Source organism: Lepidochelys kempii, chromosome 16, assembly GCF_965140285.1.
Source record: "Lepidochelys kempii isolate rLepKem1 chromosome 16, rLepKem1.hap1, whole genome shotgun sequence".
NCBI lineage: Eukaryota > Metazoa > Chordata > Testudines > Cheloniidae > Lepidochelys > Lepidochelys kempii.
Window position 1 is genome coordinate 22650578 of NC_136395.1, and position 27711 is coordinate 22678288.

Genomic DNA, 27711 nt, shown 5'->3' on the forward strand with positions numbered 1-27711 from the left:
ATTTGAGCGTGAGCTTTGGTGAGCTACAGCTCACTTCATCGGATGCCAATTCATCTAGATATTTGGCTAGTTTTACAACAGGCTCCATCGAAAGCACCCGCCGAGTTGGTACAAACGAAAATTGCATAGAGACAGTGACTTGTATATACCCTCTACAGGGAAACGTGAGCACAACAGTGCTATTCCAGTGGATCCCTTGGGGTATTTAGATGGTAAATTGTTTGTTTTCTCTCTCTCTCTCGCAGGCAGGGTGCTGTGCCCCTTGTATTTTTCGGTCTGATTTTGTAAGCAAGCAGCCCTGAAGTGCGGTGAAGGGTGGGGTACCCAAGCCAGATCAGACCCCTGCGAGGGGCACCGTGGCCGGGAGCGGCTGAGCCGCTGCTCGCGGCGAAGCGAGGGCAGGCGGCTGGGCGGGTCCGGTGCCTCCACGCCCCCGCGGCGCTGCGCCGGGGCCGGGCCGCCGGGGCTGAGGGCGCCGGTCCCCCCTCCGGGCGGCAGGGCGCGCTCGCGGCGGGCTCCGGCCCTCCGAGCCGCGGCGGCTCGTTGTCAGGGGCGGCCCCGGCCCGCGGCTGCCGAGCGCGCCGGTTGCTAAGGCCGGGCCGCGGGCTGCTCGCTGGACTGGAGGTGAGGGCGGCGCCGGATCCTCCCGCGGGCCCCGTCCCCCCCGTCCCCGCCGGGTCGCTCGGCCTCTGACTCGCCCCCCTGCCCGTAGGGTGACTGAGCGCCCCCCCCGCCCCTGCTGGTCTAGACACGGGGTCCCCAGCCCGCCCCCCCCGGCACTTCAGTGTCTGATCACACCCCGCGGGCACTGCCCCCCCCCGCTGTGTGTCTCTTCCCCCCCCCACAAGGGTGTCTCACTGCCACATCGACAGACACAATCTCTGCGTGCCCCCCCTACACAGACACACACACACACAGAGTGTGAGTCCCACACACTGGTGTGTCTCACTGCCACATCGACAGACACAATCTCTGCGTGCCCCCCCTACACAGACACACACACACACAGAGTGTGAGTCCCACACACTGGTGTGTCTCACTGCCACATCGACAGACACAATCTCTGTGTGCCCCCCCTACACAGACACACACACACAGAGTGTGAGTCCCACACACTGGTGTGTCTCACTGCCACATCGACAGACACAATCTCTGCGTGCCCCCCCTACACAGACACACACACACACAGAGTGTGAGTCCCACACACTGGTGTGTCTCACTGCCACATCGACAGACACAATCTCTGCGTGCCCCCCCTACACAGACACACACACACACAGAGTGTGAGTCCCACACACTGGTGTGTCTCACTGCCACATCGACAGACACAATCTCTGCGTGCCCCCCCTACACAGACACACACACACACAGAGTGTGAGTCCCACACACTGGTGTGTCTCACTGCCACATCGACAGACACAATCTCTGTGTGCCCCCCCTACACAGACACACACACACACAGAGTGTGAGTCCCACACACTGGTGTGTCTCACTGCCACATCGACAGACACAATCTCTGTGTGCCCCCCCTACACAGACACACACACACACACACAGAGTGTGAGTCCCACACACTGGTGTGTCTCACTGCCACATCGACAGACACAATCTCTGCGTGCCCCCCCTACACAGACACACACACACACAGAGTGCGAGTCCCACACACTGGTGTGTCTCACTGCCACATCGACAGACACAATCTCTGTGTGCCCCCCCTACACAGACACACACACACACAGAGTGTGAGTCCCACACACTGGTGTGTCTCACTGCCACATCGACAGACACAATCTCTGTGTGCCCCCCCTACACAGACACACACACACACACACAGAGTGTGAGTCCCACACACTGGTGTGTCTCACTGCCACATCGACAGACACAATCTCTGCGTGCCCCCCCTACACAGACACACACACACACAGAGTGCGAGTCCCACACACTGGTGTGTCTCACTGCCACATCGACAGACACAATCTCTGTGTCCCCCACACACTGTGTGTGCCCCCCCTACATACACACACAGTGTGAGTCCCACCCATACACACACTGCCTGTGTTCTCCCCCCCCACCACACACAAACACACTGGTGTGTCTCACTGCTATATCGATAGACACAGTCTCTGTGCCCCCCATCTCTATCTTGCCCCCCCAATATATATAGACACACACAATATCTGTGTCCCAGTCCCCATATGCACACACACCTGGAGTGAAATAAGTGTTTTTATCACTAACACAAAGCTCGGGCACCATCAGCCCTAGCTATGGGGGTCCCTGCCCCAGAAAAGGGGAGCTAGGGGGGTGGCCTTTCCTAACCATGCTGTTTAGACTCTCTGTCCATCAGGTCACTGAAAAATCCCAGCCCCTTTGGATAAAAATAGTTTCCCCAGGCTCTGGGAGTGACCCACCCTTTTGTGGGGTAGCATAATGTTACGGTTGAACAGGAATTAAGGCCCAGTCTGGAGTCCTTTTCTTTAGCCAATAAAGAAACCCTGCCTTTATTCTCTCCAGACTCTTATGCTACTCCAGTCACCATAGTAGCTTTACTAAAACTTTATTATTTGCATTACCAGTAGAACTTCTCTTACAAGTACCTTAGAAAATAATCTGTGGTATGGTGATTTGAACCCAAGAGTCTCAAAGGGTTTTAGATTATTTTGGTTTAGCTCTAAATTGGTTAGGAACCGTAAAATGAAGTAAGCCACGCTTAAGCCAAAATAAGAGCGGTTTGCACCAGTTCAACAACTTATGCAAGCTTGTGTGCAGGTGAGGCCTACATTTCATAAGGCTCCTCTGAGGCAGGTAAATAGTAGTATGCCCATTTTACAGGTGAGTAAATTTCCTCCGAGAGGTTAAAAGGTCATAAAGCTCCTAGTAAATGTTTGGTGCCATATTAATAATAAATAATCAGTGGTGAATCCAGGAATAGAATATCATTCCAGACTCCCAGCCACTGGAGAACATACACGTGTTGACCCAATACGTGTTGAGAAGATTAAGGTAACATTCAGGCTTGATTGATATTTAACAGGATAACTCTGATAAGATTTGCATTTCACCCCTGTCAGGTGAGACTGTTGAGCAATGCAGTGTAGTACTGCAATTTGCTTGTAGCTATCTGGACAAGCACCTTGCCTTTATGGTAAGAAGTTGTTTTGTGGATCCCAAGATTGTGTCCCATAGAGGGGCACATATAAACGCCTAATGCTGCTGCAGCTAAGGGAGAGTCTTCTTCAACTCAAGTGGTAGTGGCCTATGTGTTTTGCAGCCACAGGTCTACCTTAATTGATTATGGTGATATGGGATCATTACAGAACCTAAGATCATTGAAAACTTACTGATTTCTGATGCTGAATGTTTTACCTACCTGTATTATGGAATCAGCACACAGAGTGACCATCTGAAAGCCTAAAACATTAAGGTGGTAACTTGTATGTGATTTTAATTTTCATTTCCTGCTCTGCTAAAGTGAACAAACATCCTGCCTTATAAAACGCACGGTGGGAATTTACTTCCAGTGTCACATACAGCCCTTAGGAAGTCACTTCACTCTTCTGGGCCTAAATTTCTCCTTCTGTAAAATGGAAATAACACTAATCTTTTTTACAGGGGGCTTGTTAAGGTTTGCAAAATGCTTTGAGATCCTCTGATGGAAGGGGCTATGCAAGAGCATGATTTTATTGTGTTTATAGTATACGGCTCAGCAGGTTGTTACAGTTCTGTTTCTTTTGGGCAGTTGCAGGTTTCTTACCTCTAAGGCTTTTCCAGCCATGCATCTTGCTACTCACATAAATTTCCTGTATTCCTGGCAAAAGACTCATGTGTATTCACGTTCCCGATCTCTGTGTTTCGGTTCAAACTCCTGAACTTACCACGCTGCGAGCCAAAACTATACAGTAAAGGAAGATGACTCTTTGAGGGACTGACTCTATGGAGAGGGGTCCATAGCTGGTACATAGGAAGAGAATGAACCCTCCAAATGGATTTTCCCAGCATGCAGTGGCATGTATTACTTCGAGCACAGCGGGCAGAGTACTACAGGACCAGCAAGTGAAGAAGACTGGTGGAGCTATGAGGAAGGAGGCTGGTGACAGCAGGGTGCTTGCACTTGAGGACCATCCAGACATAGAATCCTTTTTAAATGACACCTTAAGATTTCCCCCTGATGAAATCAAACCCAATATGAAGATTAAATCTGTCACTCCAAAGCCTCCCAGGAAACCCAGGCTAGCGCGAGCATCATCTCTTGATGAGAAAAGCTGGAGGAGGAGGAGAGTGTTTAGAATGAGTCTGGAAAATCTGATCGATCCCAATGAGACAAGCTCCTCCAATGGCTCTCTCCAGGAGTCGTCCCTGAGTCATCCCACCAGGAGCAGAGTGGTACTCAATGGCGAACAGGGTTCTTTGCACAACTTGCAGGATGCCTCGGAAGCGAGCCCTTATGGGAAGAACAAGGGTAGCATTTCAGATTCCGAGAAACAGGTCTCTGAGGTTCCCAGTGCCTCTGTGGGGCTTATGCAGGGGAAAGAATCTTCAGGCAGCAAACCCCGGCTGTCCAAAATAACACCCCCTCGACCACTGCCCCCCCTGGAACTCAGCGTGGCCTCTCACGTGCTGAGGACAGCTAATAGGATCGACTCAGATTATATGGATTACCAACATTATTCTCAGAGCAGGTTTGAAAGGTTGAGCAGCAGCCTGAGTGACACCGGGCTTCACAACCGTGGGATGGTCTGCGATAGCTGTTCCACAGACTCCATGAAGTCTACGTTCAGCCTGCTCACCCCTCTTCGTGCCAAGGATGTTCGAAACAGGTATATTCTCCTTCTTTTCACAGCAGAGAGAATACAGTATTTGTTACTAGATGGCCCATTGCCTTGCAGAATTCTGTTTGGAATAAGTAACTTGACCAGTGAGCAAATTATCATTAGTTGTTTGTTCCCTTATATTTACTGTCATGGGAGGGGCAAGTTTTTGAATGGCTGCTTTATGGCAAAGCTCCTCAGAAGAGCAGCATGCTAGGAAGAAACACTGGGGCTGGATCAATGTGTGTCCAGGAAATGCGGGGAATATTTTGAGAGCACAAGCATAACATGTAGAAAGTGCAGTCGCTGGCTGTATTAATCAAGGCTTAGAATCATAGAGCTTCCTGACACCAACCTGAGCATTGGTCAGAGGCTGACTGGGGATTGCTTGAGAGAATTGCAAGCAGCTTTGGCAGTGCTCAGAGAGCTCTCTAAATGGCAAATGGGATGTTGTAACTGAAAAGAGTGTTAATACAACTTGGCTGTTTAAAAATGTCCTTTCTGGTTTAGTGTATAGTCAGGAAGCTTGCGTGCTGTGAAACAGGATGCTGAGTGTTCTGTTCCTCCATAAGAAGACCTCTGAGAACTCCAAGCTACTCTGCTTTGTTCTGTGTGCTTCATATCTTTAGTGTCTCATGCTTATGGCCTTGTGCCCCCTCAGGCGACGATGATCTCATCAGATTTGCCAAGCTAAAGCAGGCTTGGGCCAGCTCAGTACTTCACTTCAGTGGATATGAAAACCCCCAAGGAGCACCTGGTGCTGCAGGAAGTAGTATTAGTGATTCAGTACATTTCATTATTCCTGCTGAGCCGTTACTGACGGGTGCCCATGTGTTATAGGAGAGTGAGTAGAACTGTGCTGCTAGAATTGTTGTCTCTTGACTAAGATATCAAACAACCCTGACCACTTGTGGGTGTTAAAAAACCTTGTGGCACTTTTCACAAGAGAGTGTATGGACCCTGGTGTTCTGGCCAGATTCCTCTTTCGGTGTCACGTCTTCTCTCCCTGGAAGCAACTCAATATTTAATGCTGCATTTCTGAGGGCTGTGAATATTAGCTCGTTTTTTAAAGGAACTTTTAATACACAAAGTACTATACAATGTTAAATATTGTTAAGATTTGGGTCTATTCTTGAGTGATGCAAATTAGGATTCCAGCAACCAGAACATTTGCTTATATGCCTTTTTAATAATATGGAGTTTTTAAAAATTCTTTTCCCTCTCCTTGTTTCACAGAAGCTATTTGGAAGGCAGTCTTCTAGCTAGTGGTGCATTGCTGGGAGCAGAAGAACTGAGCAGATATTTCCCTGATCGGAGCATTGGAATATTTGTGGCCACCTGGAATATGCAAGGCCGGAAGGTGGGTACATGAATCTCCTGAATTTGGCTCTTGGCGATGCATATTTCCCCCTGTGTTTGTTAAACGGACTAGCACCACTGCTTCTTGCGAAATTGTCACTTTCAATATATTTATGATGTTGATCTTCATCTGCCTGAGTAGCTTAGTCTCTATGGCAGCTCAGCCTTCCTCCTGTGTCCTTGGATCCTCTTGCACATGCTCAGTTGAGCAGATGTGATTGTTGTAATGGTGAAATTCTGTGACCTGTAGTATTTGATATATAGCGAGCAGGAAGGTGGGAGCTGCTGCTTTTTTATTAGTATTGTGAGTGCTCCCTAGGGCCTCAATTAGGATTGGGGCCCTATTAATCTGTGTGATGCACAACTGCTTATGGAGAGAATGTCTCTGAAGGGGAACATAATTGTAACTACATCTCTGCACAGCAGAGAAACCTGAGATTGCTGCAGCCAAGTGACTTAGGGACAGAGCCAGAGAGTTTGAGGCTCACTAGGTGAGTTCAACGGGGGATGCAGGTTCAGGACTTTAAAGAGGTCTGTATATAGCCTCTAAACTCTTCTTAAATAAATATCCGAGAGGAGTTAAAAATACACACTAGGCCACGGCATTCATTGTGTGACCTTGACCAAAACTCTTCACCCCTCTGTTTCTCAATTTCCATATCTACAGCATGGGTACCATGATGCTTAGCTATGGGGCAGGGAGGTTATTAGACTTGATTAATGTTGAGTGTCTCAGATCTAAAATGCTATGTAAGTACAAAATATTAGCAGTGGTTGTAAGTGATTTATTAACTCATTCAACTTGAAGTCTTTCTGGATTTTCCCTCCCCTCCTTTTCCAAATGCTAGCATAACGGACGCTGTGCATCTCTTCCTTTTTTTGTAGGAACTTCCAGAGAATCTGGATGACTTCTTGTTCCCATCGGATCCTGACTATGCCCAGGACATGTATGTTGTTGGCGTTCAAGAAGGCTGTCCAGACAGGTAGCAGAAACAGTGTAATGCAGAGCCACCCTTGTCACTTGCTAATCACTGCAGGTTTTTTTCTTCTTTTTAAATTAGTTTTCAATACACCAAAAAACAGAATAGAATTCCCCTTGTGCTTTATTTATATTTCATAAATCTGTGAACTCCTCAGTATAAGGAGAAAACGAGTTCTAGAGGGTGTCTTTATTTAACCTCATAATAGTCCTAACCACCTATCATCACCCAAAGTTTGGGCTCGGTACTCCTCTCACTGAAAGCAGTAGCAAAACTCTTGATTTCAGTGGGAACCTTCAGCTCTGCTGCTGACTTGTGTGACCTTAAGCAGGGTCGCTCCCCAGGGTACAGTTAGGCATCAGGCTGGCTGAAAGATGCTGTGGATGTGCATTCATTCTTAGCATCCTTCCAAGAATTTCAGAATGCCCTCTGGCAGTTCCTGTGATCTATTGATATATATAAAACTATGTCAGAGTAAAGTTGCTGCATGCAACCAACAAGGTGCTTACTGTGTTTGCCTATAGGTTTTATACGTCCTCAATTTAAAAAGCTGTTTGTCTTCAGATCAGCCCAGTGCACCATTGTTTTGGTAGAGGAGGTTTGCCGTGAAAACCCTAATATGGTAGCAGTTGCTGCACCCTCACACTGCTGGCTCCCCACGCTGCCTGCTCATTCCATTGTCTTCCTCATCACCATCACCTTCCTCTCATCACCAGTGGGCATCATTGTGGCACCTCCCAAGGGCTACATCTCTCTCTCCTACTGCCCAGAGACTGACAATTCTTCCCCTCCATGTTGTCCTGTAGTTGTGATGTAGCCATGGTGCTTTTGTTGTCTCCCATAGAAGAGAGTGGGAGATTCGTCTGCAGGAGACGCTGGGGCCCCATTACGTCATGCTGTACTCAGCTGCACACGGAGTTCTCTACATGTCAGTGTTCATAAGAAGAGACCTCATCTGGTTCTGCTCAGGTACGTTGTTAATTAAGCGCTGGAGATTACAGAGAGGGAAAAATTGCGCTGTCGTTGTGTGGGACAGGGAGGCTTGTAATGGTGGGTGGAAACCTCAGAGTGGCATCAGTCAAAGGTGTAAATTCTCCTTACCTGCTGAAAGTGTTTGTGATGCCCAAACTCTGATCAGTAGCCTGCCATGCCAAATAGGACCAGGCTTTTTGAGAGCTCCATGGGGGTTGTGAGCGCTAAGCACCTCTTGGGAGCAGAGTAACCTATGTATTTATTATGAACCACAAGCCGGAGGGGATGGCTTTTAGGACTAAACCTCATGTTTGAAGCCTCTGGACTCCCTTCAGTTCGAGGTTCATCTGCCACCAGGGTGGGTGCATCGTTCCTCCTTCTGTGAAGGCTAGATTCCCAGATAGAGAAGCTGAGTGACATTTGCAAAAAGAAAAGGAGGACTTGTGGCACCTTAGAGACTAACCAATTTATTAGAGCATAAGCTTTCGTGAGCTACAGCTCACTTCCTCAGATGCATATCGTGGAAACTGCAGCAGGCTTTATATATACACAGAGAATATGAAACAATACCTCCTCCCACCCCACTGTCCTGCTGGTAATAGCTTATCTAAAGTGGGTGTCTCGCAGATGCCACCTTGACAGCAGAGGTCTTGTCTGTGCCACATGGACCTTCACAAACCTGTGGCACTTGCTAGGTGTTTTCCCTACGTCCTGAGCCAGTGGTGGTATGTGTTCCTGCTAACTGCCTGGCTGGGGCCTGGCCGGAGGGCGGGCGTACTGCAATGATGCATGTACAGTTTGTAAAGTGAGCTGGGATCCTCGGAGCCCTATCAACAACGCAGCAGCCTGATTAAATGACTGCCCCCTCCTCCCTTCCCCACCCTCTTTCCTCCCCACAATGCAGTTTCAATGGGCTTCCTGTAACAGCAGCAGCTTCTCTTTCCTTCTCCCTGCAGAGGTGGAATATGCCACTGTGACCACTCGCATTGTGTCTCAGATCAAAACGAAGGGAGCCCTGGGAATCTGCTTCACGTTCTTTGGGACTTCCTTCCTCTTCGTCACGTCCCATTTCACATGTGAGTCAGTTACATACTTAACACAAATGTCCTGTTTGGGGGGCGGAAATTGCTTCACCTGGCTTACAAGATACTTGTGCCCATTTGCTGTATTACTTACTGCTCTAAGGCTGACTCCGACATGGAGCTACTGTGTTTTGCTCTTGGCAGTGGTAAAGTGTATGAATTCCTTATTTTAATCTCCTCTTTGCCATAGCACACCCCACCATTTAAGCTGTGAGCAAACCAAGTGTAGAATGAACTCCTTGTTGGCATATCTGAACTACTGCTTCTGCCTTCGCTGCGTTTCTGAGATCTGAGCCTTTCGCTCTAACCACACAGTTAAATCCTCCTCTTCTGGCTTTATTACTGTAAGCTCCTCTCTGGTCTTCCAGCACTCACTCTGCCCCCTCCAGTTCATACAGAGAACAGCTGCTAAAATCCTCTTGCCTCTCATTCCATCCCACCTGCTTTGAATCCCTCCACTGACTCCTTTCTTCTCCGTCGCATCAAGTTCAGGCTCCTTGCTTTTGAGGCTGCTGCTCCTCATATATCTCCCTTTGTCTCTCATAGTTTTGTCCCATCCCTATCTCCTCCACTTTGCCAGTGACGCCAGGCTTATTGCCATTTGTCCAGCTCTCCCACATCTGTGTCTCCTTCCACGCTCTCCCTCCATAAAGAATGAGGGCTGGTCTACAAAATGACTCCCCTCTCCTCATTTAAATCTCTTCTGAAGATCACTCCTACCGATTAGGTCACCTCCTTGTACATTACATTAATGGATCCTGAGAGTTAACTGCTCCTACATGCGGAGGGGTGGTGGTGCATAATGACACTGGATTTGAAGCTGGGGATTGCAGGGTTGGGAAGTATGAGGGAAGGGAACTCACAAACCAAACTTCTACTAACACACCAAATGCTCTGTATGTTATGTCCCCTTTCCCTATCACACCTGTCGCTGCCTTTTTAATTTGTACTCTCTTCAGGGTAGGAACCATCTCATCCTACATGTTTAGAAAGTGCCCAGCACATTTTGGACTCTACCACAATCTACATAATAATGATCCATGGCAATTGTATTTATATTCTGCACAAAATCTCCATCTTTCCACATGAATTTGCAGTGTTTATGCATCTCTCTTTCAGCGGGGGATGGTAAAGTGTATGAGAGGATACTGGACTACAATAAAACCATCCAAGCACTTGCACTTCCCAAGAATGTCCCGGATACAAATCCCTATCGATCCAGCCCTTGTGAGTAACTTGATGTGAACAGAATCCGTGTGTGTGTGTGCGTGGCTAGTGGAAGGATTTGTGGCTTAACTTGCTGCTCCACCCCAAAGCAGAAATCGGGCTGATGGCCGTCTCACTTGGCTTTGCAGCTGACGTCACAACTCGGTTCGACGAGGTGTTCTGGTTTGGAGACTTCAATTTCCGATTAAACAAGGATCGTGAGAGCGTGGATTCAATCCTGAACCAGCATCTGGAAAAAGACCTGTCCAAGCTACTGCAGTATGACCAGCTCATTAAAGAAATGAATAATGGTAAGGGACTTGCTGCCTTCCCCTCTACTGCTAGTCCCCACTGACTGGAGATTTCCAAGCATGTGAATGTCTACAGCCTGCTCCTTACTTCTTGAATAGCCACTGAAATAAGTGAGGGCGTTGTCTCTGGGAAGGGAAAGCCAATAGCTTTCAAATCTAATCACACTTCCAAGTAGGGGAGTAGGAATGTGAATTCTTGGGTTCTGCCTGACATTCCACATGCTCCTGCCAAGGTAGTCCATTATTATTAATCACGTCTATTATGGTGGTGCCTGCAGGCCAGCCAAGACTAGGTCCCATTGTGCCGGTTGCTGCACGAACACAGGGTAGAAGACGGTCCTTGCCCCGAAGAGCTTACAGTCTAAACAGACAAGAGAAACGCAGGGCAGAACACACAAGTGAACAATGTGATGGCAGCAAGTGTCGTGTTAATTCTGCCACCTGGGTCCTAGTGCCCTGGAGTTGGGGAGTCTCCCCTGCACTTAGGTGGGGTGTGCCTTGCCTCTCTTCACTGCTCTGTAAACTGGAGAGAATTCCCATCTGTCTCACAGGGGTGCTTAGAGCTGATTGATCTGCAAAGCATGCGGAGGGTTTCAATGGAAGGTACCATAAACATGCCAAGCATTAGTTCTCCAGTCTTTTAAATGTTCCCTTATTAGAGATTCACCCTTAATTTGAACAGACTTTAGCTAACCCCCCAGTTATGCTGTCTGGGTCCGGTTTTGTAGCCCTGTACATTACTGGTTTAGTTTCTAGCCGATTGGTAAACTGCTTTTAAAATGTGTGTTGTAAACGTCCAGATGCTGTTATGCTTGGTTACTAGAGAAGAATCACTTTGTTCTTCATACTGTCTCCCCTTCCCCTGCAGGGGCTATTTTCAAAGGGTTCCAGGAGGCTGCCATTCATTTCCGTCCTTCCTATAAGTTCGATATAGGGCAGGATAGCTACGACACCACTTCCAAGCAGAGGACGCCTTCATACACGGTACAGGGTTACTTATAAACATGCTTCTGGGGAGGGAATGGACTAACAATCCTTCTTGGCCACTGTAGGTTCTCTACTCATGGCTGGGGCTCCTCCTCCTGACTGCATCTGGGAAATGGCTCTGCGTGATTTGATGCCCTTCCTGCCGCTCGGGTGGCCTCTCTCATACTCCAGGGGTTGCGGTGCTTCCTCTTTATGGCTTGGCCTGCTGGCCAGGTCACTAGAATTTCACTGGTGGACCGGCTATCATTCCCAGAAGTCCTCCAGTTCAAGACTATATCACTTCCCCAGTGGAGAATCGGGGAACCTGGGCCCATGCACTAATCTGGGTTCCAGGTCAGGGAATCTCGAATCAGTGACCACGGTTTGCACAATCCAAAACCTTGCTGCTATTTCCCTGGGCCATTTCCTGCTCCACCTCTACAAGGCTTCCGCTCCACAGCCCTTCTGGGTAAACCCTGCCTTCGTGGCCAGGGCTTCTACTCTCCCTTGGGTCTCCTGCTTTCCCTCTGTAAGCCCAGAGAATGACTGCAGGCTTCCTGGCCTTATACCAGCCCTGCCTGCTCCTGCCCAGCTGCTCTTCAGTCTCTCTTAGTGCTTGCTTGTCAAGCCTAGCTCTCCCTCACGTGGGCCTATTTAACCCCTCTGAGCCACATTACAACTTTCCAGGCTAGTGTGGGGTGAACATCCCATCACAGCTGGATAGCAGTTCTGTTGCTCTCTATGGGAGGAAATCCACCTGTCGTGGGTGACTGATGGGGATGCCCTTCCCATCGCCGTGTGTCTACCTGATCAAACAGGCATGCTGGAAACTTCCACATCACCCCAAGCAGAGTGGCACATAGGGGGTGAGCTAGGGGAAGGGTCAGTGGATCCTCAGATATATGGATCCAGGATCCCCAGTCCCCTGCCAGATAGGAGGTGAGATGCGGCAGGGACAGCTATCCCTCTTCGAGTCCAGAGGGTCAGCCATGTAGGGCATGGAAGCTCATTGAGAGGGAATTCTCACCAACACGTAGAGCTGTATGCAAAGCAGATCCTTGGGTTTGCAGTGCCAGATATGCATGCTCCAGTGTGCTGCCTCCCTCCCAGGGTGCTGGAGCAGGGGAGAATGAGTCCTACACAGGACTCTGAGTTCCTTTGATTGCAAGGCACTTTTAAAAGTGGACGGTTTTAAATTAACCTGTGTCTTTAGCGAACAAGTGTTTCTCTCCAGAGCAGATAGGCAAAAGGGAGTGACCATCTGTTTCCCTCCTTCTTTCTTTCTCGGCCTCCCAGGATCGAGTGATCTACAGGAGCCGTCACAAGGATGACATCCATGCCGTGAAGTACTCCTCCTGTTCCGTGGTCAAAACGTCAGACCACAGGCCAGTGTACGGGCTGTTCCGGGTGAAAGTCAGGCCCGGCAGAGACAAGTCAGTGACCTGTTTGTGCATCTACACATGTGATCAGGCTGCAGTGAGTTCCTAGGACATGTTTCCTGTCAGGAATTTGTGGCTTATGTTGTCACAAGAGCTCCTGAGATGGAATGAATCCCCTGTAACTCACTGCAGTGTATTTGGGTGATTTCTGTGTAACGTTTGGACCCAGTGCCGAAAACAATAAAGAGCATTTAACCCAGCCTGGCAATAGCAGAATCCCTCCTGCCAGTCCCCTTGGTCCTTCTGAGGGAGATAACTTGAGTCTAGTGCATTTACCACATAAGGATGCTCATCCGAGAGACAGTTCTCATTGCCCTTTATAGAGGAAATAGGGGGGCTGCCCTTTTCCCCTTGCCCAAAACTTCCTTTTCCCCCTCCCTAGAAGTGGTTGCGTTTCAGTAGAGCTAGTTGTCTCCCTTGTGAGTTGCATGCCCAAGTAATTAAAAATGTTAAAGAATCTATAAATTAGAAAACAGTGCTGACTGGGTGTTCGGGAAGTCAGTGCAGTTAAAATTGCTGTTTGCTCGGTTTCAGATGTGGGCGGGTTTGTGCCTGCCCACCTCCAGAACTCAATAGGTGCTCTGTTCTGGGGTGGGTGAAATGTGACCATGTCAACATGATAAATACAGAGATGTTGCTGATTCCATGAAGGCAAACAGGTTTGGTGCATTGCTCCCATTCTTCTGCTCCCTGGCTACAGGATGGGAAGTAATTTATGGGCTCAGGAGGAAGAGGAAGGCTTTCCGATCCTGCATAAGTAAACTCCATCTTAGCCTGCGCGGAACAACGGGGATGAGCTGTGGAGTTGTACACATTTCAGAGTGACTTTTCTTGGAAGTTAGATAACGAGACTCGCAGGACCAGTTAATAGTTAACCAAACATTTATTGTTTCTTTTATCTATTTGACTGACAGTCATATGTTTAAGGGTCCAGTGCTGACAGCCACTTCCTCATGTATGTTTCCCATTAATACTGGAAGTTTCATGCTTAGATTGAGGGTGTTTCCTTTTTACTATTCAATCTAGCCTCTCCAAACAAGCCTAACTTGCTGCGACGGTAGAGAAACATTTAGTTTCACTTAATGTTAGAGCAACAACCAGATGCCTTAGTCCAAGAGAAAATGGAAAAGTTCATTCTTGCTACTGTTAGGTCCTTCACTAATCATGGAGCTCTAAGCCAACATAAGTTGTGCACATTGCACAAATCTAACAGCTTTTCTTTATATTTTAGCATCCCGCTCGCTGCAGGGCAGTTTGACAGAGAACTTTATTTAATTGGAATAAAGAGACGAATTACAAGGGAACTTCAGAAGCGGCAGGAGATAAAGGACCAAAAATCCAGCAGAGTCTGTACTGTTTCCTGACCTTAAAGCCCAGCAACAAGCTTGTAAATGGTGCCCTGGAGGAGGATTTCAGACCCAGGCAAAGACGACTTGATTCCATGTCTGCAGAGGTACAGCTTAAGAGGAAGGGGTCTCGGTTTGAGTACCAGTTGCTGTGGCCTGTGCTAAATGTCTTAAACTTCAGCTCTCAAGTTTCATTTGCATGAGCTAATCCAAGGAACTTGAGTGCTTTATTGCTGAAGAGAAAGGGAGTAAATATTCAGAACAGAGGCCCCTGCTTATTCAGTCAGGTCACTTTTAGCAAAACTTCCTTTGCAAGCAACAGGATGCAGTTAGGTGGTGATTCTGGCCATACCCAAGACAAGATGCCCCATTGGGTGCATTGTATTACGAGCAGTCTTGGATTGGAGCGGTTACTCAAGGACATTTTGCAAAAAGGAGACAATTGTGGTTCCATCTGTTTTATTCAGTCTGTTCCGGATACTTGCTTTGTAAGTATCCATCTCAGGAGGGCATTGATGGCAGTTGTTTATTTCTTTCTTTACCTGTAGCCAAATGTATTCTGTAAAATACCTAAGGGGACCAACTAGAGAACCTGAGCAGTCTCTCTCCCAGGTTGATGCTTGCTCGTAATAGTTTTGCTGTTGTGGACCTCTGCAGCAAGATCTGTATGGATGTACAGTAATCAAAGTGCATTTGAGATGGCCTTTTAATTAGTATTTATTTTTACTACTTCTGTTGTTGCTAAGGGTGCATATTAATCTCTCAAACGAGCACATGTCCTCAGATAAAGTCAGACTTTCTGAACCAATGTTCATATCATAATTTATGGATCCTCTGCAGTGGAGATCCAGTTTCTACTTCAGTGAGAAATCGGCTACAAGCTGCAGCAGCAAGAGACACTGCAGCTGAAATCAGTGGCCTCCGTGGCGTTAATGTGTAAAAATCCAGCAAAAAGTGATTTATGGTAGAAGTAAAAACTGCACTAAAGAAAGCTACTTTGGGGTGGGAGAAAAATGCATTTTGACCTTTGGGAGATATTCAGAGCAAGAACCAGGAATCAGAATAACTCAGTTCTGTTCTTTCTCTGATTCTCAGTTTGGAGAAGTTATGTCCCCCGCGTTTCCCAATCAGCAAAATGTGGATTCTTCTGGAGGTAAAGGCACTCTTAAGTGTCAAGTATTACACTGGTAAAATGTACGTGACCGTTAATACAGTAAAACTTCTCATGGGCATACCTTGCTTGAATCATTAGCTAAAGCTAGCACTTTTTAAACCACATTACTACTGAAAATACAAAGCAAATGATTTGGAGGAAGCTCCATTGTAATTAGGTATTTTGCAATCACCTACTTCCACAATAAACCTTTGGATGAAAAGATATATTTCAGAACATGAACAATATTGTGATCATTCCAAACTCTGAGAAGAAAACCTATGAGAAGTACTACCCTTCATTGGTAATAAATTAATCACCTTTTCAACAAAAATGTTGCTCTCAGTAATCGTGTATCAATGCCTCCTTGAGCAAAACTTTCATTGAGGTATCTGAGGATAGAATTGTTGAATGTGTAGGAGAGCAAATGAGAACTGGCTGCTTTATGGAAGGAACATAAGGCTCAATCCTGCAAGGTGCTGAGTATGCCAACCCCGATTCAGCAAGGGTGAAGTCTGGGGGACTACTCTCATGCCTAAAGTTGAGCACATGCTTAAGTGCTTTGCTCAACTGACCCGAGCACCATATGGAACTGAGTCTTTAATGTGTCTCCCCATCCCCTTTGAAAAACACATCAGATTTTGGTTTAAGTGATATTTTCATACTGCAAACATAGCCTAGAAATTAAATTATAAAGAAAAGTCCAACTTTCTCTCAGTTTTCAGCATTTTTGTGTTAAAGCACCTGTTAGTGTGTTTTCTGTCCCAATTTCTGTTTACAAATAAAATGAGGAACAGATTTACTCATACCTCAAATGGCATGGTTTCTAAAATTAAGCTTGTTACTGAGAGGTAGATTTCCTGTAGGAACCGTACTAAGCTATAAAAGGGACCTTCTGCCCATGTGCCATAAATCCTTTGCAGAGAGAGTGAAGGTTCCTGGGTATGTGCAGTAGTGAGAAGATGCATAGCCCTAAGCCTATGGGACCATGTACATGCCAAGATAAATAGCCCACAGAGTGAGACAGAGCCTCTGAATTTAAAACCATCTCTGTTTGTGCACAGGACAGGTCCAGCCATCAGTTTTAGTCATTTTTTTTTGGTTCCTTAAAAAAAAAACCAACAAAACTGTGCACCTTAGCTAGAGCCAGCTTTGTTGCTGAGCAACAGCAGAGCTGAGTTCTAGTCAGAGCTGTGACATGGGCTTACTGCCTGGGTGGCCTAGGGCTAATCATGTCATCTTTCCTCAGCTGTAAAGGAGAAGCGTGTCCTTGCTTGCCTTGCTAAGTGTTAATGGATTAGTTTAAAAGCACTTCATTAACTATCAATTTAAAAGCCTTCTAGAAATCCATTAAGAGTTGATAACTTTCTAAACTGTCATAGTCACTTTGCTCACTTACTAATCACACCCATTCATTTCATTGCCTTTATTTGTTTCCTTGACAAACATACGCACCACAACTGACAGGACAAAGCGGTCTGTTTTACAGCATACCATAGGTTCAAAAAGCGGCTGCATTTTGTTAGTATTAACACCACCACTTTGGGCATGTTCTCTGGGCCAGAAGCATGCACAACTTCCACTCACATGAATGGATGTTATGTGTGTGCAGCCAGTAGCTGCCTCTGAACCTTCTGCCCAGTTTGATCACTGATGCAGAGTCATTTAATGGCAGCACTGAACAATTTCACTAATTATGTCTAGAAAGGTCAGAAATTTGTATATAACTGGATATTACATCTCATCTGTCAAAGGTGATGGTTTCTTGTGTTAACCCTGTTATTGTTGGTATTCTTATATGGATTTCTTCTTAATGGCTTTTAGTAAGAACCAATTACTTTCAAAACTAAGCTCTTAATACAAATCATTGTCTGTTTGCTGACAACATTTAATTCAGCTTAATCTTTCCTGGGGAAATAGGCAGTTATCAGGGTAAATTGCTTTTCTGTTTGCAAGAAACAAGGAGTTGCACTTAAGATTCAACCTAATTTCAAGGGAGCACTGTGTGGCCACATATCTACCACCCCACACCCTTCACAGGGGGAATCTGTCTGAGAGCACAGCATTTGATGGAAAGCTGTAACTAAGTAAGTAGGTTATCCATGATACGTCTAAACAAGACCATGCAGCAATCTTGTTCAGATTATTGAAGGTATTTTACAAAAGCAGCCAATATTTACATTTTAAAATGAAGTATAAACTCAGAACTTTGTCACGGGGACAGATTGTTCTAGTGCCCTCCCTTCCACTTGATTTCAGGTGTATATATTCTCTGGACTAAGCAGCATCACATTAGCACCTTACTTTAGCAACACTTGTAACAATCCTCCCCAAGGGACAGTATTACTACTCACAGTCTGCAAGATTGGAGGACAACCGGTTTATGAAATGTAACTCCACCTAAATCTATTCTTTTCGTAAGGAACACAACCACCACCAATGCTCAGACCTATCAAGAAAAAGTAACACGAACACACTTCCCTTGCAATACTGGATATTTAAAGCAAGTGGTAACTGTAAGATCTTGGCTAATTCATCAGTATGTGTAGCCCTTTCACCTGTAGTGGTTTAGGTTTGCTTTGCCACACTGTTATTCAAGGTGCCAAGAGAAAGGCCTACACACACAGCCTTCCGCGGAAGGCAGAAGAATTTATTGATGGCCAAAGTGGTCATTCAGAGCTGGGTCCGCTCTGTAAGCTTATACCAGCATGAACGCTTCACATTCTGAACAGCTGACGCCGTCTCAGCTACAAGAAAAGTTCCGTATTTACACCATGTGCATGTAAATATTCTTTTTTTTGCAGTGACATAATCCAAATAACAATATGTATATAAAAAGTAAGTTTCCTGTTCTATACAGCATTTGCTGCTTTATCGAAAAAGCCGATACATCCTAGGTAGCCGCCCATCCTTACTAGACAGTGCTGCTTGAATGTGTTCATACGTAGGCAATTCCGTCAAGTCACCCAGTGCAGCCACAGCTGGTTTGTTACGAAGCATTTTAGCGACCACTCTCTTGATGTCGTTGGGTTTCACGTTACCTGCAGACGATGACAAGAGCTATTTCAAATGCATTTTAAACAGAGATAGAAGCTTTGCCCTGAAGGCAGAATAATTTCATCGTGCTGGATCTATACTTGGAATGCCTGCATTTTAATCCCAGCTCTGAAACTGTGTGTCAGATTTCTCCTTCTGTCAAATGGGAGCACCAAGCTAGCTAGCTCACAAGCAGTTGAGGGTTACTTTGTAAGATGCTTTGAAGATATTAAGTTAATTTATTACAAGTATGCCCAGTTAAAGGGGGACAGGTTCACAACTGCATTTCCCTCCGATTTGTAACTGTTAAATAATTGCCACAATTGTTCTGAGATCAGAGAAAACTTTTTTGATAGTGCTTTTGTCAGGCCAGTTCTGCTGGTCAGTTGCTCTGGTTTTGGTACACAAACCAGCCCATATCACTCATGCACTACGCCCCACCCAAGAGGGCCTCTCTCAGTAATGACAGCAGCAAAGCTGAAATAAATTGAGAGGCAACACAGATGATAGAAGAGACAGGAATGGGGAGGAGGGGCAGAACTGGGCCTAGGTCTGTTCGCAGGGGCTACTCCCAGGGCTGCCCATAAAAGCCTTTTGGGGCTGGCTCTTAAAATTAATTTAAAAATCAAATTGATGGTGTCTCTTTAAGCCTTGCTTAGTGTAAACACACCCTAGGGCTGCGGGGGCAAAACGAGCACTTCCATTTGCACTGTCACCCTCCCTCCTAACACCCCGTGAAGTGAGAAAGGTAGTAATTCCTGTTCTACAGAGGGGGAAACAGAGGATCAGAAACATTAAGTGGCTTGGCCAGACACAGAGCAAGTCCATGCCACAGCTGGGATGGCCTGGCTTCCAGTGCATTAGACAAAAAGAGCCTAATCTGAAGTCTTTCCGTTGATTTAAATGGGCATTGGCTCAGACTTCATCGCCTCACTAGTTAACATTTGCTGTCTATATTTGAAATACCATCAGCAGCAAGGTGAGCTGGGAATTTGCCCCAATACTGACAAACAAATATTTAATCCTTAGAGCGACTGCTGCCATTGAGGGATTCCGCTGAAACTTCCCTGCCCCCCACTCTGGGGGTTAAGAGCCTATAAGAGTCTCACACTGCTGAAGAGGTGGCACCCTACCAAAAGGTCCTGTTTTATCAAGGACAGGATTTAGGCGTTTAAATCCTCCCACCCGAACTCGCGAGGTGGCTCCTGCGTGAAGGTATCAGCAGAGTGCACCTACAGCCCAACATGGTCAGCGCAAAGTCAATGGGGTTTCCTCACCGATGAGAGAGCACAGCTCATGAGGGAGCTTTCTTGTGTTTGTTGCCAGCACTTGCCTTCCTACATCCTCAAAGATAACTGGCCGGGATTCTAGGTTCATCATAAGCATGGATTTCAGCTGGGTCTTTGCTCGCTCCAATTCTACCTGTATGGCAACAAAATACAGCAGACTGCTTTAGACTGGTCTCAGGACTGGCAACTACTCTACCTGCTGTACACAGTCATCATCCTCCACGAATAACTGGGAGACATCAATATCTCATTCTGCTGTCAGCATAAGTCTGGAGCTGGGGGTAGTCTAAAGAGGTGGGTTTTTTTAAAAGGAAAAGGAAGGTGCTTGGTAAATTAACGGAAATGGTTCCAAAATGAAGTGGCGTGAAGTCAGGATTGGGCAAAGGGTCCCTTCTTCTACATAGATATTTGACACCTGTACACACAGAAAATTGATCTACAAACACCTGCCTCCTTGTGGAGATGCTCTTGTGATTACTAGACTATTAAACACATGAAACATAGTCAGTAGAAAATGTACATTCAAAATCTTACATATGAAATTCATCAGCCTAGCTAGGGCCCATCACCATGGTATTTCAGTACTGAGACTATGTGCATAAAACAGAGCTTGGGCAACTTGCCTCTCCCACTGCTCCCGCCATTAAAATGAACTCTCTTGTGATTATTTCCACCATTTCTCGGACCTGTAAAAACAAGCGAGTCTTTGAAAGAAAAATAGAATAATGCCTGCCCATTCTCTCAGCTTGGGTTTAACCAAAAAGATCAAAAACCAGCAATCAGCAGGTGACTTTCCCTTTTCTCCTTTTGGAGTCTGAAAGATTCAAACCCCTCCTTCGCTGAACTGCATGAGTACAGGAAAATTGTAGTAGGGCACCACAGAAGCAATTCCCATCACTGAGAATGGAGCTTTGCCAGAAGGGGAGTGAGGCTGTGCAGAGCACTTGAGCCATTTGGGGAAGAGCAGTGGGTCAGGAATACATAAACTCAATTCATCTTTATACATAGCTAAGTGGGAAAATAGGATGCTCTCTTCCAGAGTCGTGAACTTTCACAATGCCAGTAACATTTTACAGTTAGAATTGGCCATTATGAACATGCAACCCCACCTCAAAATAACGTACCCTGTAGTTGTGAATGACAAAGTTTGATGTGTTATATGCAACCGATAACCGCTTAATGATAATATGGAAAAAACGACTATCTGAAATTAAGTCAGCGACAGACTTACCTTTTATGAATTTATGGCTTGGGATATAGAAGAGCCACGTACCTGTCGAGGATCTGCACTGGCATGAATACACAAGAGACCTGTATCTTCATAACTGTGATGGTAAGAGGTTGCATTATACATCCAGTGATGCCTGTAAGTACAAGAACATGCATCTGAGTACTCTCTAACTAACAAAAGACAATACACTCCCTGCTTCATCTTCAAGATAGGATTCCCAAATGCTGATGGCAATTTGAACTGTCAGTCCAAGAGTCAGGAACATGTCTCCGCTCCCCTGATTATTTTCTTCTGTGCATGTCTGCCTTCTACTCCCCTCCCCACTGTTTCAACAGGAGGAGGATACTGTGCAGGAACAGCTGCATCAACTGCTGATTTTCACAATTTTTTCCCCCCTGTTGAAGACTTGGGCCAGTGGAGGATGACAGGATCCCAGGGCACCTGCGTGCTCAGTTGAACGACACCCACCTCCTCCCAAATAAGCCATGTCTGGCTTCTTAGAGCTGATTTTTAAAAACCGGACATATTTAGGCTTTCAGGTGAGGCCTTCTGTTCAGGGCCCTCATCAGAGACGAGTTCTTTGGCAGCATTCCTTGAAAGGGAGATAAACACACCTGTTGAGCACATTAAGATACAGACGGGTGAACATGCCCTTGCCAGGCCCTCCGGCAGAAAAGGAGCCACCGCCTCCCATCATCATGTTTAATACAGCGAAGGGAATGAAGTCTTCCTCCTGAATCACAGTGAGAGAGTCAGTGGAGCTGCAGTGCCTCTTGGTGCTCAAAGTGAAGTGGAAGAGGGAAAATACCAGGAGAAATGCCCCGATGAACACAAGAAGCCGTGCAAATATTGGTGCATCGCTCCAAGGTCTAGCTAGCGATGCATGTGATAGCATACTCCTGCATTTGAGAGTCTGATGGCAAAACCTTTCCCAGCCTCCCACCAGGCTACTGCTGGAAAAAGCTCCCTTGCTACCTGCATGCGTCTGTACTCTCAGACACAAAATAGCTCCAACTTTTGAACAATGACATGGTTGCTCAAGGTTTTGCTAGTTTAGGGTGTGCACAGCAGTGACTTTTGGGACAGTGCTTACCAAAAACGAGCAGCTTTCTAACCCAATCATGATGTGGGTCAGCTCAGGGATTGGGGTAGGACCCAAACTCACATCCGACATGTCTTTTTCAAGCTGTGGGGAGAGAACAAATTAGGATTGAATTTCACCTTCAGAGCGTGGCCTGGTAAATTACAGAAATCAAACGAGTTGCCCAGCAGCAGCCTCAATGGGCGCACACAGCTGTTAGAAGTGCGGGCTTATGAACTTGCATCTGCACAGTAGGCAACTGCATGTACAAATGAGCACTAATGTAATTAGCTGTTTTGTGGGTACAAATGCTGCTTATCACAAGTCAAGAGGTGCCTTTTTGAAAACGAAGACCTACCACGATGAATGAAATCAAGGGAGTTCAAATCTATTACTGTACTTTAACACAAGAGGAAGTTGCATGATGCACTGATTAGTTCTTGCTTTTATTTTACCTTGATGATTCCTCCTGTGTACTGTGCAACGGATTTGTCAACTTGCTTGGGCTTCTCGCTTCTCCACACGGGATCTACACCAAGCAAATACTTCCTGGCACACTCGACCAACTGCTCATGCTCTATCCCAACCCCAGCCAACACCATCCGGTCAGGTGTATAGTAATTCTGCAGATATGAATGGAGCACTTTCTGATCCATTTTCTCTATGTTTTCCACGGGGCAAAACCTGTTGAGTCCCACGGTGTTCTCCCTGTAAGCTGCCTATTGGGAGGGTGAACACACAACCACCCTTAGTTTAGAACACACAATGCTTTGTTCTCCCTCAAAATTATGACGTAAGCCTTCCTTTGCCCCTTTGCGCCTAGGCTAATGTAGATGCAGTAAGAGAGGGAACACATACTGAGCATCATTTCACTTGTGCCCCACCCGCAAAGATAAGTTATAGCAGGAGAGGATTGGGTAACTGTCAGGTTTGAAACATTTAGACTAACTGGACTCAGGATCAACAAAGCCCTTCATTCTTTTGAGGAAGGTACAGTAAACTTAATGGACTCAATGTACATGGCACTTCCAGAGGCTTTAAAAATCCAAGACCCTGTCTGCTGTACATGGATATTAATTATATCATGGCCCTGTTTGTAAGAGCAGGGATTTGTCCAGTTTCTATAGCCTATACTTTCAGGGGCAGGATCCCGCCCGCCTCAGCAGAACCAGAGCCCAGACTTCAGTGGTACTAGATGAATAGCTTGGATCCTTGGGGAGAAAGAGCACTACATAAATGTAAGTCATCATCCTGAAGGTGGAAACAGGAAAAACAACGGAATGCTGGAAACAGGAAGTTCTAAAAGAAGCATGAAGTCCAAGTATCAAGCACACTTTACAAAGATGGCAGTGTGAATAAGCTCTGGTTTATGTTGGAACCTTAACTGCCCCTTTCTTGACTTTGTACCTCATGCAGAATATAGGATTTCAAAATGGAGGTGTAAGCAAAATGCTCCCCAAATTCTATGTTAGCATAATAAAAGTGTGTTTATAGACCAGATAAAAAGCACCAGTGAAATTAAGTAAAGGGTGAGAAAGAAACTGCATCACATATTGCAGAGAGCAATGTGTGCGAGACAAACCCCACAGCAGTTTACCGCATGTATCATCTCAGTTAGTAGCGGCTCTGGATCAGGTCTCATATTCAGATCTTCGAGCTCAAATTGCACAGCCATTCGAGTCATCTCAATTTCTTCATCTACAGCGAGATAAAACAAAGGCTATGAACCACTGTCCAAAGTATTGAATAGGTAATTAACTCCCTGGGTCCTGCACAGACAACGAGGAGCACCATGGGATGTTGGCTCCAGCAGAATCTCTGAGGTCCAGAAACAAAGAAGCCCAAATCAAGAGGGGTGGGGGAAAGAATCCATACACACTGTTCAGTCCTAAGTAAAACACTGAGGCTGACAGGAAAGCAGCAGTAGATTGAATCCATTTTCAGACTAGGGCAATATTATTCTTTGTTCATCTTCTCAGATGAAAGCAAACAGTCTAAAACAAACCCTGTTGCTAGAAGGAAGTGGAAATGACTGGCCTGTCTTATTAGCATATTAACTTTCATAATAAAAACATTCTATAGCAATTTAATGTTTGCTCTAATCCAATACTCAACACAGACTTTGTAAAGTCTTTAAATAAGTAGGATGTAATGAACAATAGTACTGAAATAATTTTGTCATGTGATGTCTAGGTATCCTTTCCTGAAACAGTGACTCAGATTCTCACACCTGATAACCTGGGCTGTAGTACTACATCAGCCAGTAGATTCACCACAGTGTCTAGGCCTTTGGCATCAGCAGAAACAGCATACATTGTGGTATCCCTGCAACACAAACAGATGTTTTGCATTCAGTTTACAAGTGGAATATATGAACTCCGGGCAATATTTGCCCATTACTTTGAAGATGGTAAAGTGCTAAAATTCCATATTTTATGTTCACACTAGCATCCTTATTGCAATTTGCTACAAAGAGATTACTCTTGCTATTCAAAAACAAAGTCATTGTTGTTGTGGAACAGAAAATCAAGTTCAGTCATGTGTCATTGTCAGCAATCATGACAACTATTCATGCATAGGGAAATACAGAGTAAGATTTGTACCTTGATGCCTGACAATCACAAATACCCCCGTGCTTTTCCAAGGTGAGAAGAATTTCATCTTTGCTGCCAAACTGGGCTGTAGACTAACCAAAAGGGAAAAAAAAAGTGTTAAGGCTTATGAAATGTGTCTATTGACCGTTTGTTAGTGTGATCTAATAAACTGAAGCACTTTTCTTTTTTTCCCCACTTGAAGCAAATAAATACTTAGAGCTTGAGCCGCATTCCTTGAAGTCAGTAAGAATCTTGGGTGCTCAAGGAAAGCAGACTTGGGCCTTCTGAGAATAATTACAGCCACACTAATAACAGGTTAGGTTTTTTGTAAGTATTTAACACAGAGGCTTTAGGAACCTTATCGTCACAAACAATACTTACAGAGAAAGCCAACTTTTCCAAAAAGTGTGAAATGCCGCTAAGGTATTTTGCTTCATGTCTTGATCCTGAATTTATAAGAACTTACATAAAAAAAAATTTAAAAAAGTTAATGTTTATTTTAACCCCATAGCCTATTCATTGGTTTTACAAGCATGAGAAAGCATATGACTAGCGAAGACCACCTCAATTTAAAACATCATAATTTCAATGCATTCGATTATTTCTAAGGTTTCAGAGTAACAGCCATGTTAGTCTGTATTCGCAAAAAGAAGAGGAGTACTTGTGGCACCTTAGAGACTAACCAATTTATTTGAGCATGCATAAGCTTTCGTGAGCTACAGCTCACTTCATCGGATGCATACTGTGGAGACATTTTCCACAGTATGCATCCGATGAAGTGAGCTGTAGCTCACGAAAGCTTATGCTCAAATAAATTGGTTAGTCTCTAAGGTGCCACAAGTACTCCTCTTCTTTTTGCGATTATTTCTAAGTAAATATTTAACTACCATATCGCTAAGGACTTAACTTCACTGCAAATTTCATTTGAGTTATAACTCAGTGTTGCTCCCGTCCCCACACAAAATCCCTTGACTCAAGTGAGGTGCTTTTAACTCAAGTTGGCTGGCCCACTGGGGTATAGGCCAAAACTCAAGTTAACGCAACTTATCAGCTGCCACTCTGCCACTTGGTACAACTCTAGTGTTATTTTGCAGTGTGGCTGCTCTCGCTTGAGCTAGGCTAACTCAAGGGGAGTAACTCAAGCGTAGATAACTTAAGTTAACTGTGCAGTGAAGACAAACCATTAGGTATGTCTGTATTGCGTTGGTACCTAAATACCAAAGCTGCTCCCGGTTAAGTCAATGGGAATTTGGCCATTGATGCCAAAGCAGGATGTGGGCCTCTATATACAGTAGATCCAAATGCAATGATTCCTAGATTCCAAAGCCAGAAGGGACAATTGTGATCATTGAGTCTGACCTGTATAACACCAGTCATAGCACTTCCCCTGAGCAGTGAGACTTGCCTGCTTGAAGTCATTCAGTACTTACTGCCTACAGTACAGAACTGTCCAAATTTGTTTTGTGACGCAATCCGCAGTCCGTTCTCTAGCGTTGTAACTTTGGTTTCAAATTTCTCCTGTCCGTCAACCGTTGCGAAGACAGGCTTAGGCACTCCAGGCAGAGGAGAAGTGAGAGGGACACTGGGGCAGCCACCACCACTGCTGTATTTTCTGTAGGCTGCCAGGCCAAACCTAGACCAATCATAGACATTTGTATAAAAACACTAATCAGTGCACCGGACCTCAGTTCATCAAACAGGCTTTTAGTAACAATTGAGAGTGGATGCTTTGACTGTGAAGATTATGGCACTTCCCTACTTTGTTAGAGTGTTGAGAAGATAAAAATTCCCTCAGATACCACAGTGCTGGGGCCCACACAAGTACTTAAATGGATACATGGAATCAACTGGCCCTGACCTCACTAGTGACAGTCATACTGCCAGAAGGTTGCTGAGGTTTCCAATTCTGTCCATCAAGGGCTGTTCAATGTCCAGCAAACTATGAAAGAGGCTAAAATGTTCCCACAATCATGTGGTTGAGCGAATGGGCTTCCAGCCAAAGGAAAGCCCTGCATGATGCCCCAAGGGAAGGAGGCTGGGTAGATGAGGTAGATAGATATGCTTTCATTTATGCCCCCTTATTTATGGGCAGGTCAGGACCTGTGGGGATCTTGTGAGGTCACTGGCCAAAGAGCAGCTAGGGGTGTGCGGGGTCCTGAAGGCAGCAGCCCGACATAGATCTTGGGGGTCCCTGTCAGAGGAGAGCCTGGGGGTGGCACCCAGGTTCTTGGAAAGGTGATGGTGAAGCAATTAGGAGTCACTGAGGAGTGGGTTTGGGTGGGGGGAGGTTTCTGGCAGGGGAGGGGACTCTTGGGGGTGTCTGGCAGCGGGCACTGGGGAGGACCAGGATTCTTGAGTCTCTGGCAGGAGGGAGAGCTCGGGGAGAGCAAGGGCCTTGGGGCCCCTGTCAGAGGAGAGGCTGGGGGACTCTGGGGGGAAGGGTGGGGAGTCACTGGAGACTCCATGGGGGGGGGAAGGGTGAGGGATCACGGGGGGCTCCATTGGGGGGGAAGCTAACGGGGGGAGTCATTAGGGGGCTCCAATAAGGGGGAGAGTGAGGGCCCACGGGCCGCTCTATTCAACTACTCTTCGGGTGGGGGAGGAGGCAGCTCTCACCTGCGAACCGGGCCCCACGCGCCACCCCGAAACCGCACCATGTTCGCCGCCATCTTATGTCCGGGAAGCCCCGGCCTCCGCCTCCCCTTCCGCCCGGCTGCCCGGCACGGACACCACGCGGGGAGGAGCTAAGCGCGTTCGGGGGCGGTGCTTGCTGGTTGGTCAATGCCGGCGAGGGGTGGGGCTGAGTGTCCGGAGGCGGGCTCCCACTGGTTAGCGCGGAGGCGGGAATGACCCGAGGT

General features: G+C 46.2%; 2 protein-coding genes across 6 annotated transcripts; one reads left to right on the forward strand and one right to left on the reverse strand.

Annotated features, from left to right (window-relative positions):
* Window positions 1-484: 484 nt before the first annotated feature.
* On the forward strand, window positions 485-21912 carry INPP5E (inositol polyphosphate-5-phosphatase E). Of its 4 annotated transcripts, XR_012155298.2 has the most exons (12): window positions 485-624; window positions 3740-4817; window positions 6045-6168; window positions 7053-7150; window positions 7992-8116; window positions 9076-9195; window positions 10321-10428; window positions 10518-10718; window positions 11587-11702; window positions 12981-13117; window positions 14355-14576; window positions 19688-21912. XR_012155298.2 is itself a non-coding variant. In XM_073314760.2 (11 exons), exons 2-11 carry the CDS (start codon window positions 3970-3972, stop codon window positions 14485-14487), a joined length of 2010 nt encoding a protein of 669 aa, XP_073170861.1. In that variant the 5' UTR covers window positions 485-624; window positions 3740-3969; the 3' UTR covers window positions 14488-17433. The 4 variants fall into 4 exon arrangements, 3 of the variants coding, with proteins under 3 accessions (XP_073170861.1, XP_073170862.1, XP_073170863.1); XM_073314760.2 differs by lacking the exon at window positions 19688-21912 and having other exon boundaries at window positions 14355-17433; XM_073314761.2 differs by lacking the exon at window positions 19688-21912 and having other exon boundaries at window positions 3746-4817; window positions 14355-17433.
* Window positions 17034-27641, reverse strand: PMPCA (peptidase, mitochondrial processing subunit alpha). Of its 2 annotated transcripts, XM_073314763.2 has the most exons (13): window positions 27470-27638; window positions 26284-26486; window positions 25235-25314; window positions 24863-24945; window positions 24490-24584; window positions 23857-23957; window positions 22715-22978; window positions 22272-22364; window positions 21793-21911; window positions 21221-21311; window positions 20571-20633; window positions 19936-20080; window positions 17034-18663 (listed from the first exon to the last, which is right to left on the reverse strand). In XM_073314763.2, exons 1-13 carry the CDS (start codon window positions 27520-27522, stop codon window positions 18494-18496), a joined length of 1560 nt encoding a protein of 519 aa, XP_073170864.1. In that variant the 5' UTR covers window positions 27523-27638; the 3' UTR covers window positions 17034-18493. The 2 variants fall into 2 exon arrangements, with proteins under 2 accessions (XP_073170864.1, XP_073170866.1); XM_073314765.2 differs by lacking the exon at window positions 20571-20633 and having other exon boundaries at window positions 27470-27641.
* Window positions 27642-27711: the final 70 nt, after the last annotated feature.

Bases quoted from the DNA above. Each gene is read 5' to 3' on its own strand.
- INPP5E (XM_073314760.2), top strand. From the start codon at position 3,970: ATGAACCCTCCAAATGGATTTTCCCAGCATGCAGTGGCATGTATTACT. The intron at 6,169-7,052 runs GTGGGTACATGA...CTTTTTTTGTAG, and splicing joins GGAATATGCAAGGCCGGAAG to GAACTTCCAGAGAATCTGGA. The intron at 9,196-10,320 runs GTGAGTCAGTTA...TCTCTCTTTCAG, and splicing joins CGTCACGTCCCATTTCACAT to CGGGGGATGGTAAAGTGTAT.
- PMPCA (XM_073314763.2), bottom strand. From the start codon at position 27,522: ATGGCGGCGAACATGGTGCGGTTTCGGGGTGGCGCGTGGGGCCCGGTT. The intron at 23,958-24,489 runs GTGTGAGAATCT...ATCTCGCTGTAG, and splicing joins ACTACAGCCCAGGTTATCAG to ATGAAGAAATTGAGATGACT. The intron at 20,081-20,570 runs GCAAGTTGCCCA...GTTGCCATACAG, and splicing joins TGGCGGGAGCAGTGGGAGAG to GTAGAATTGGAGCGAGCAAA.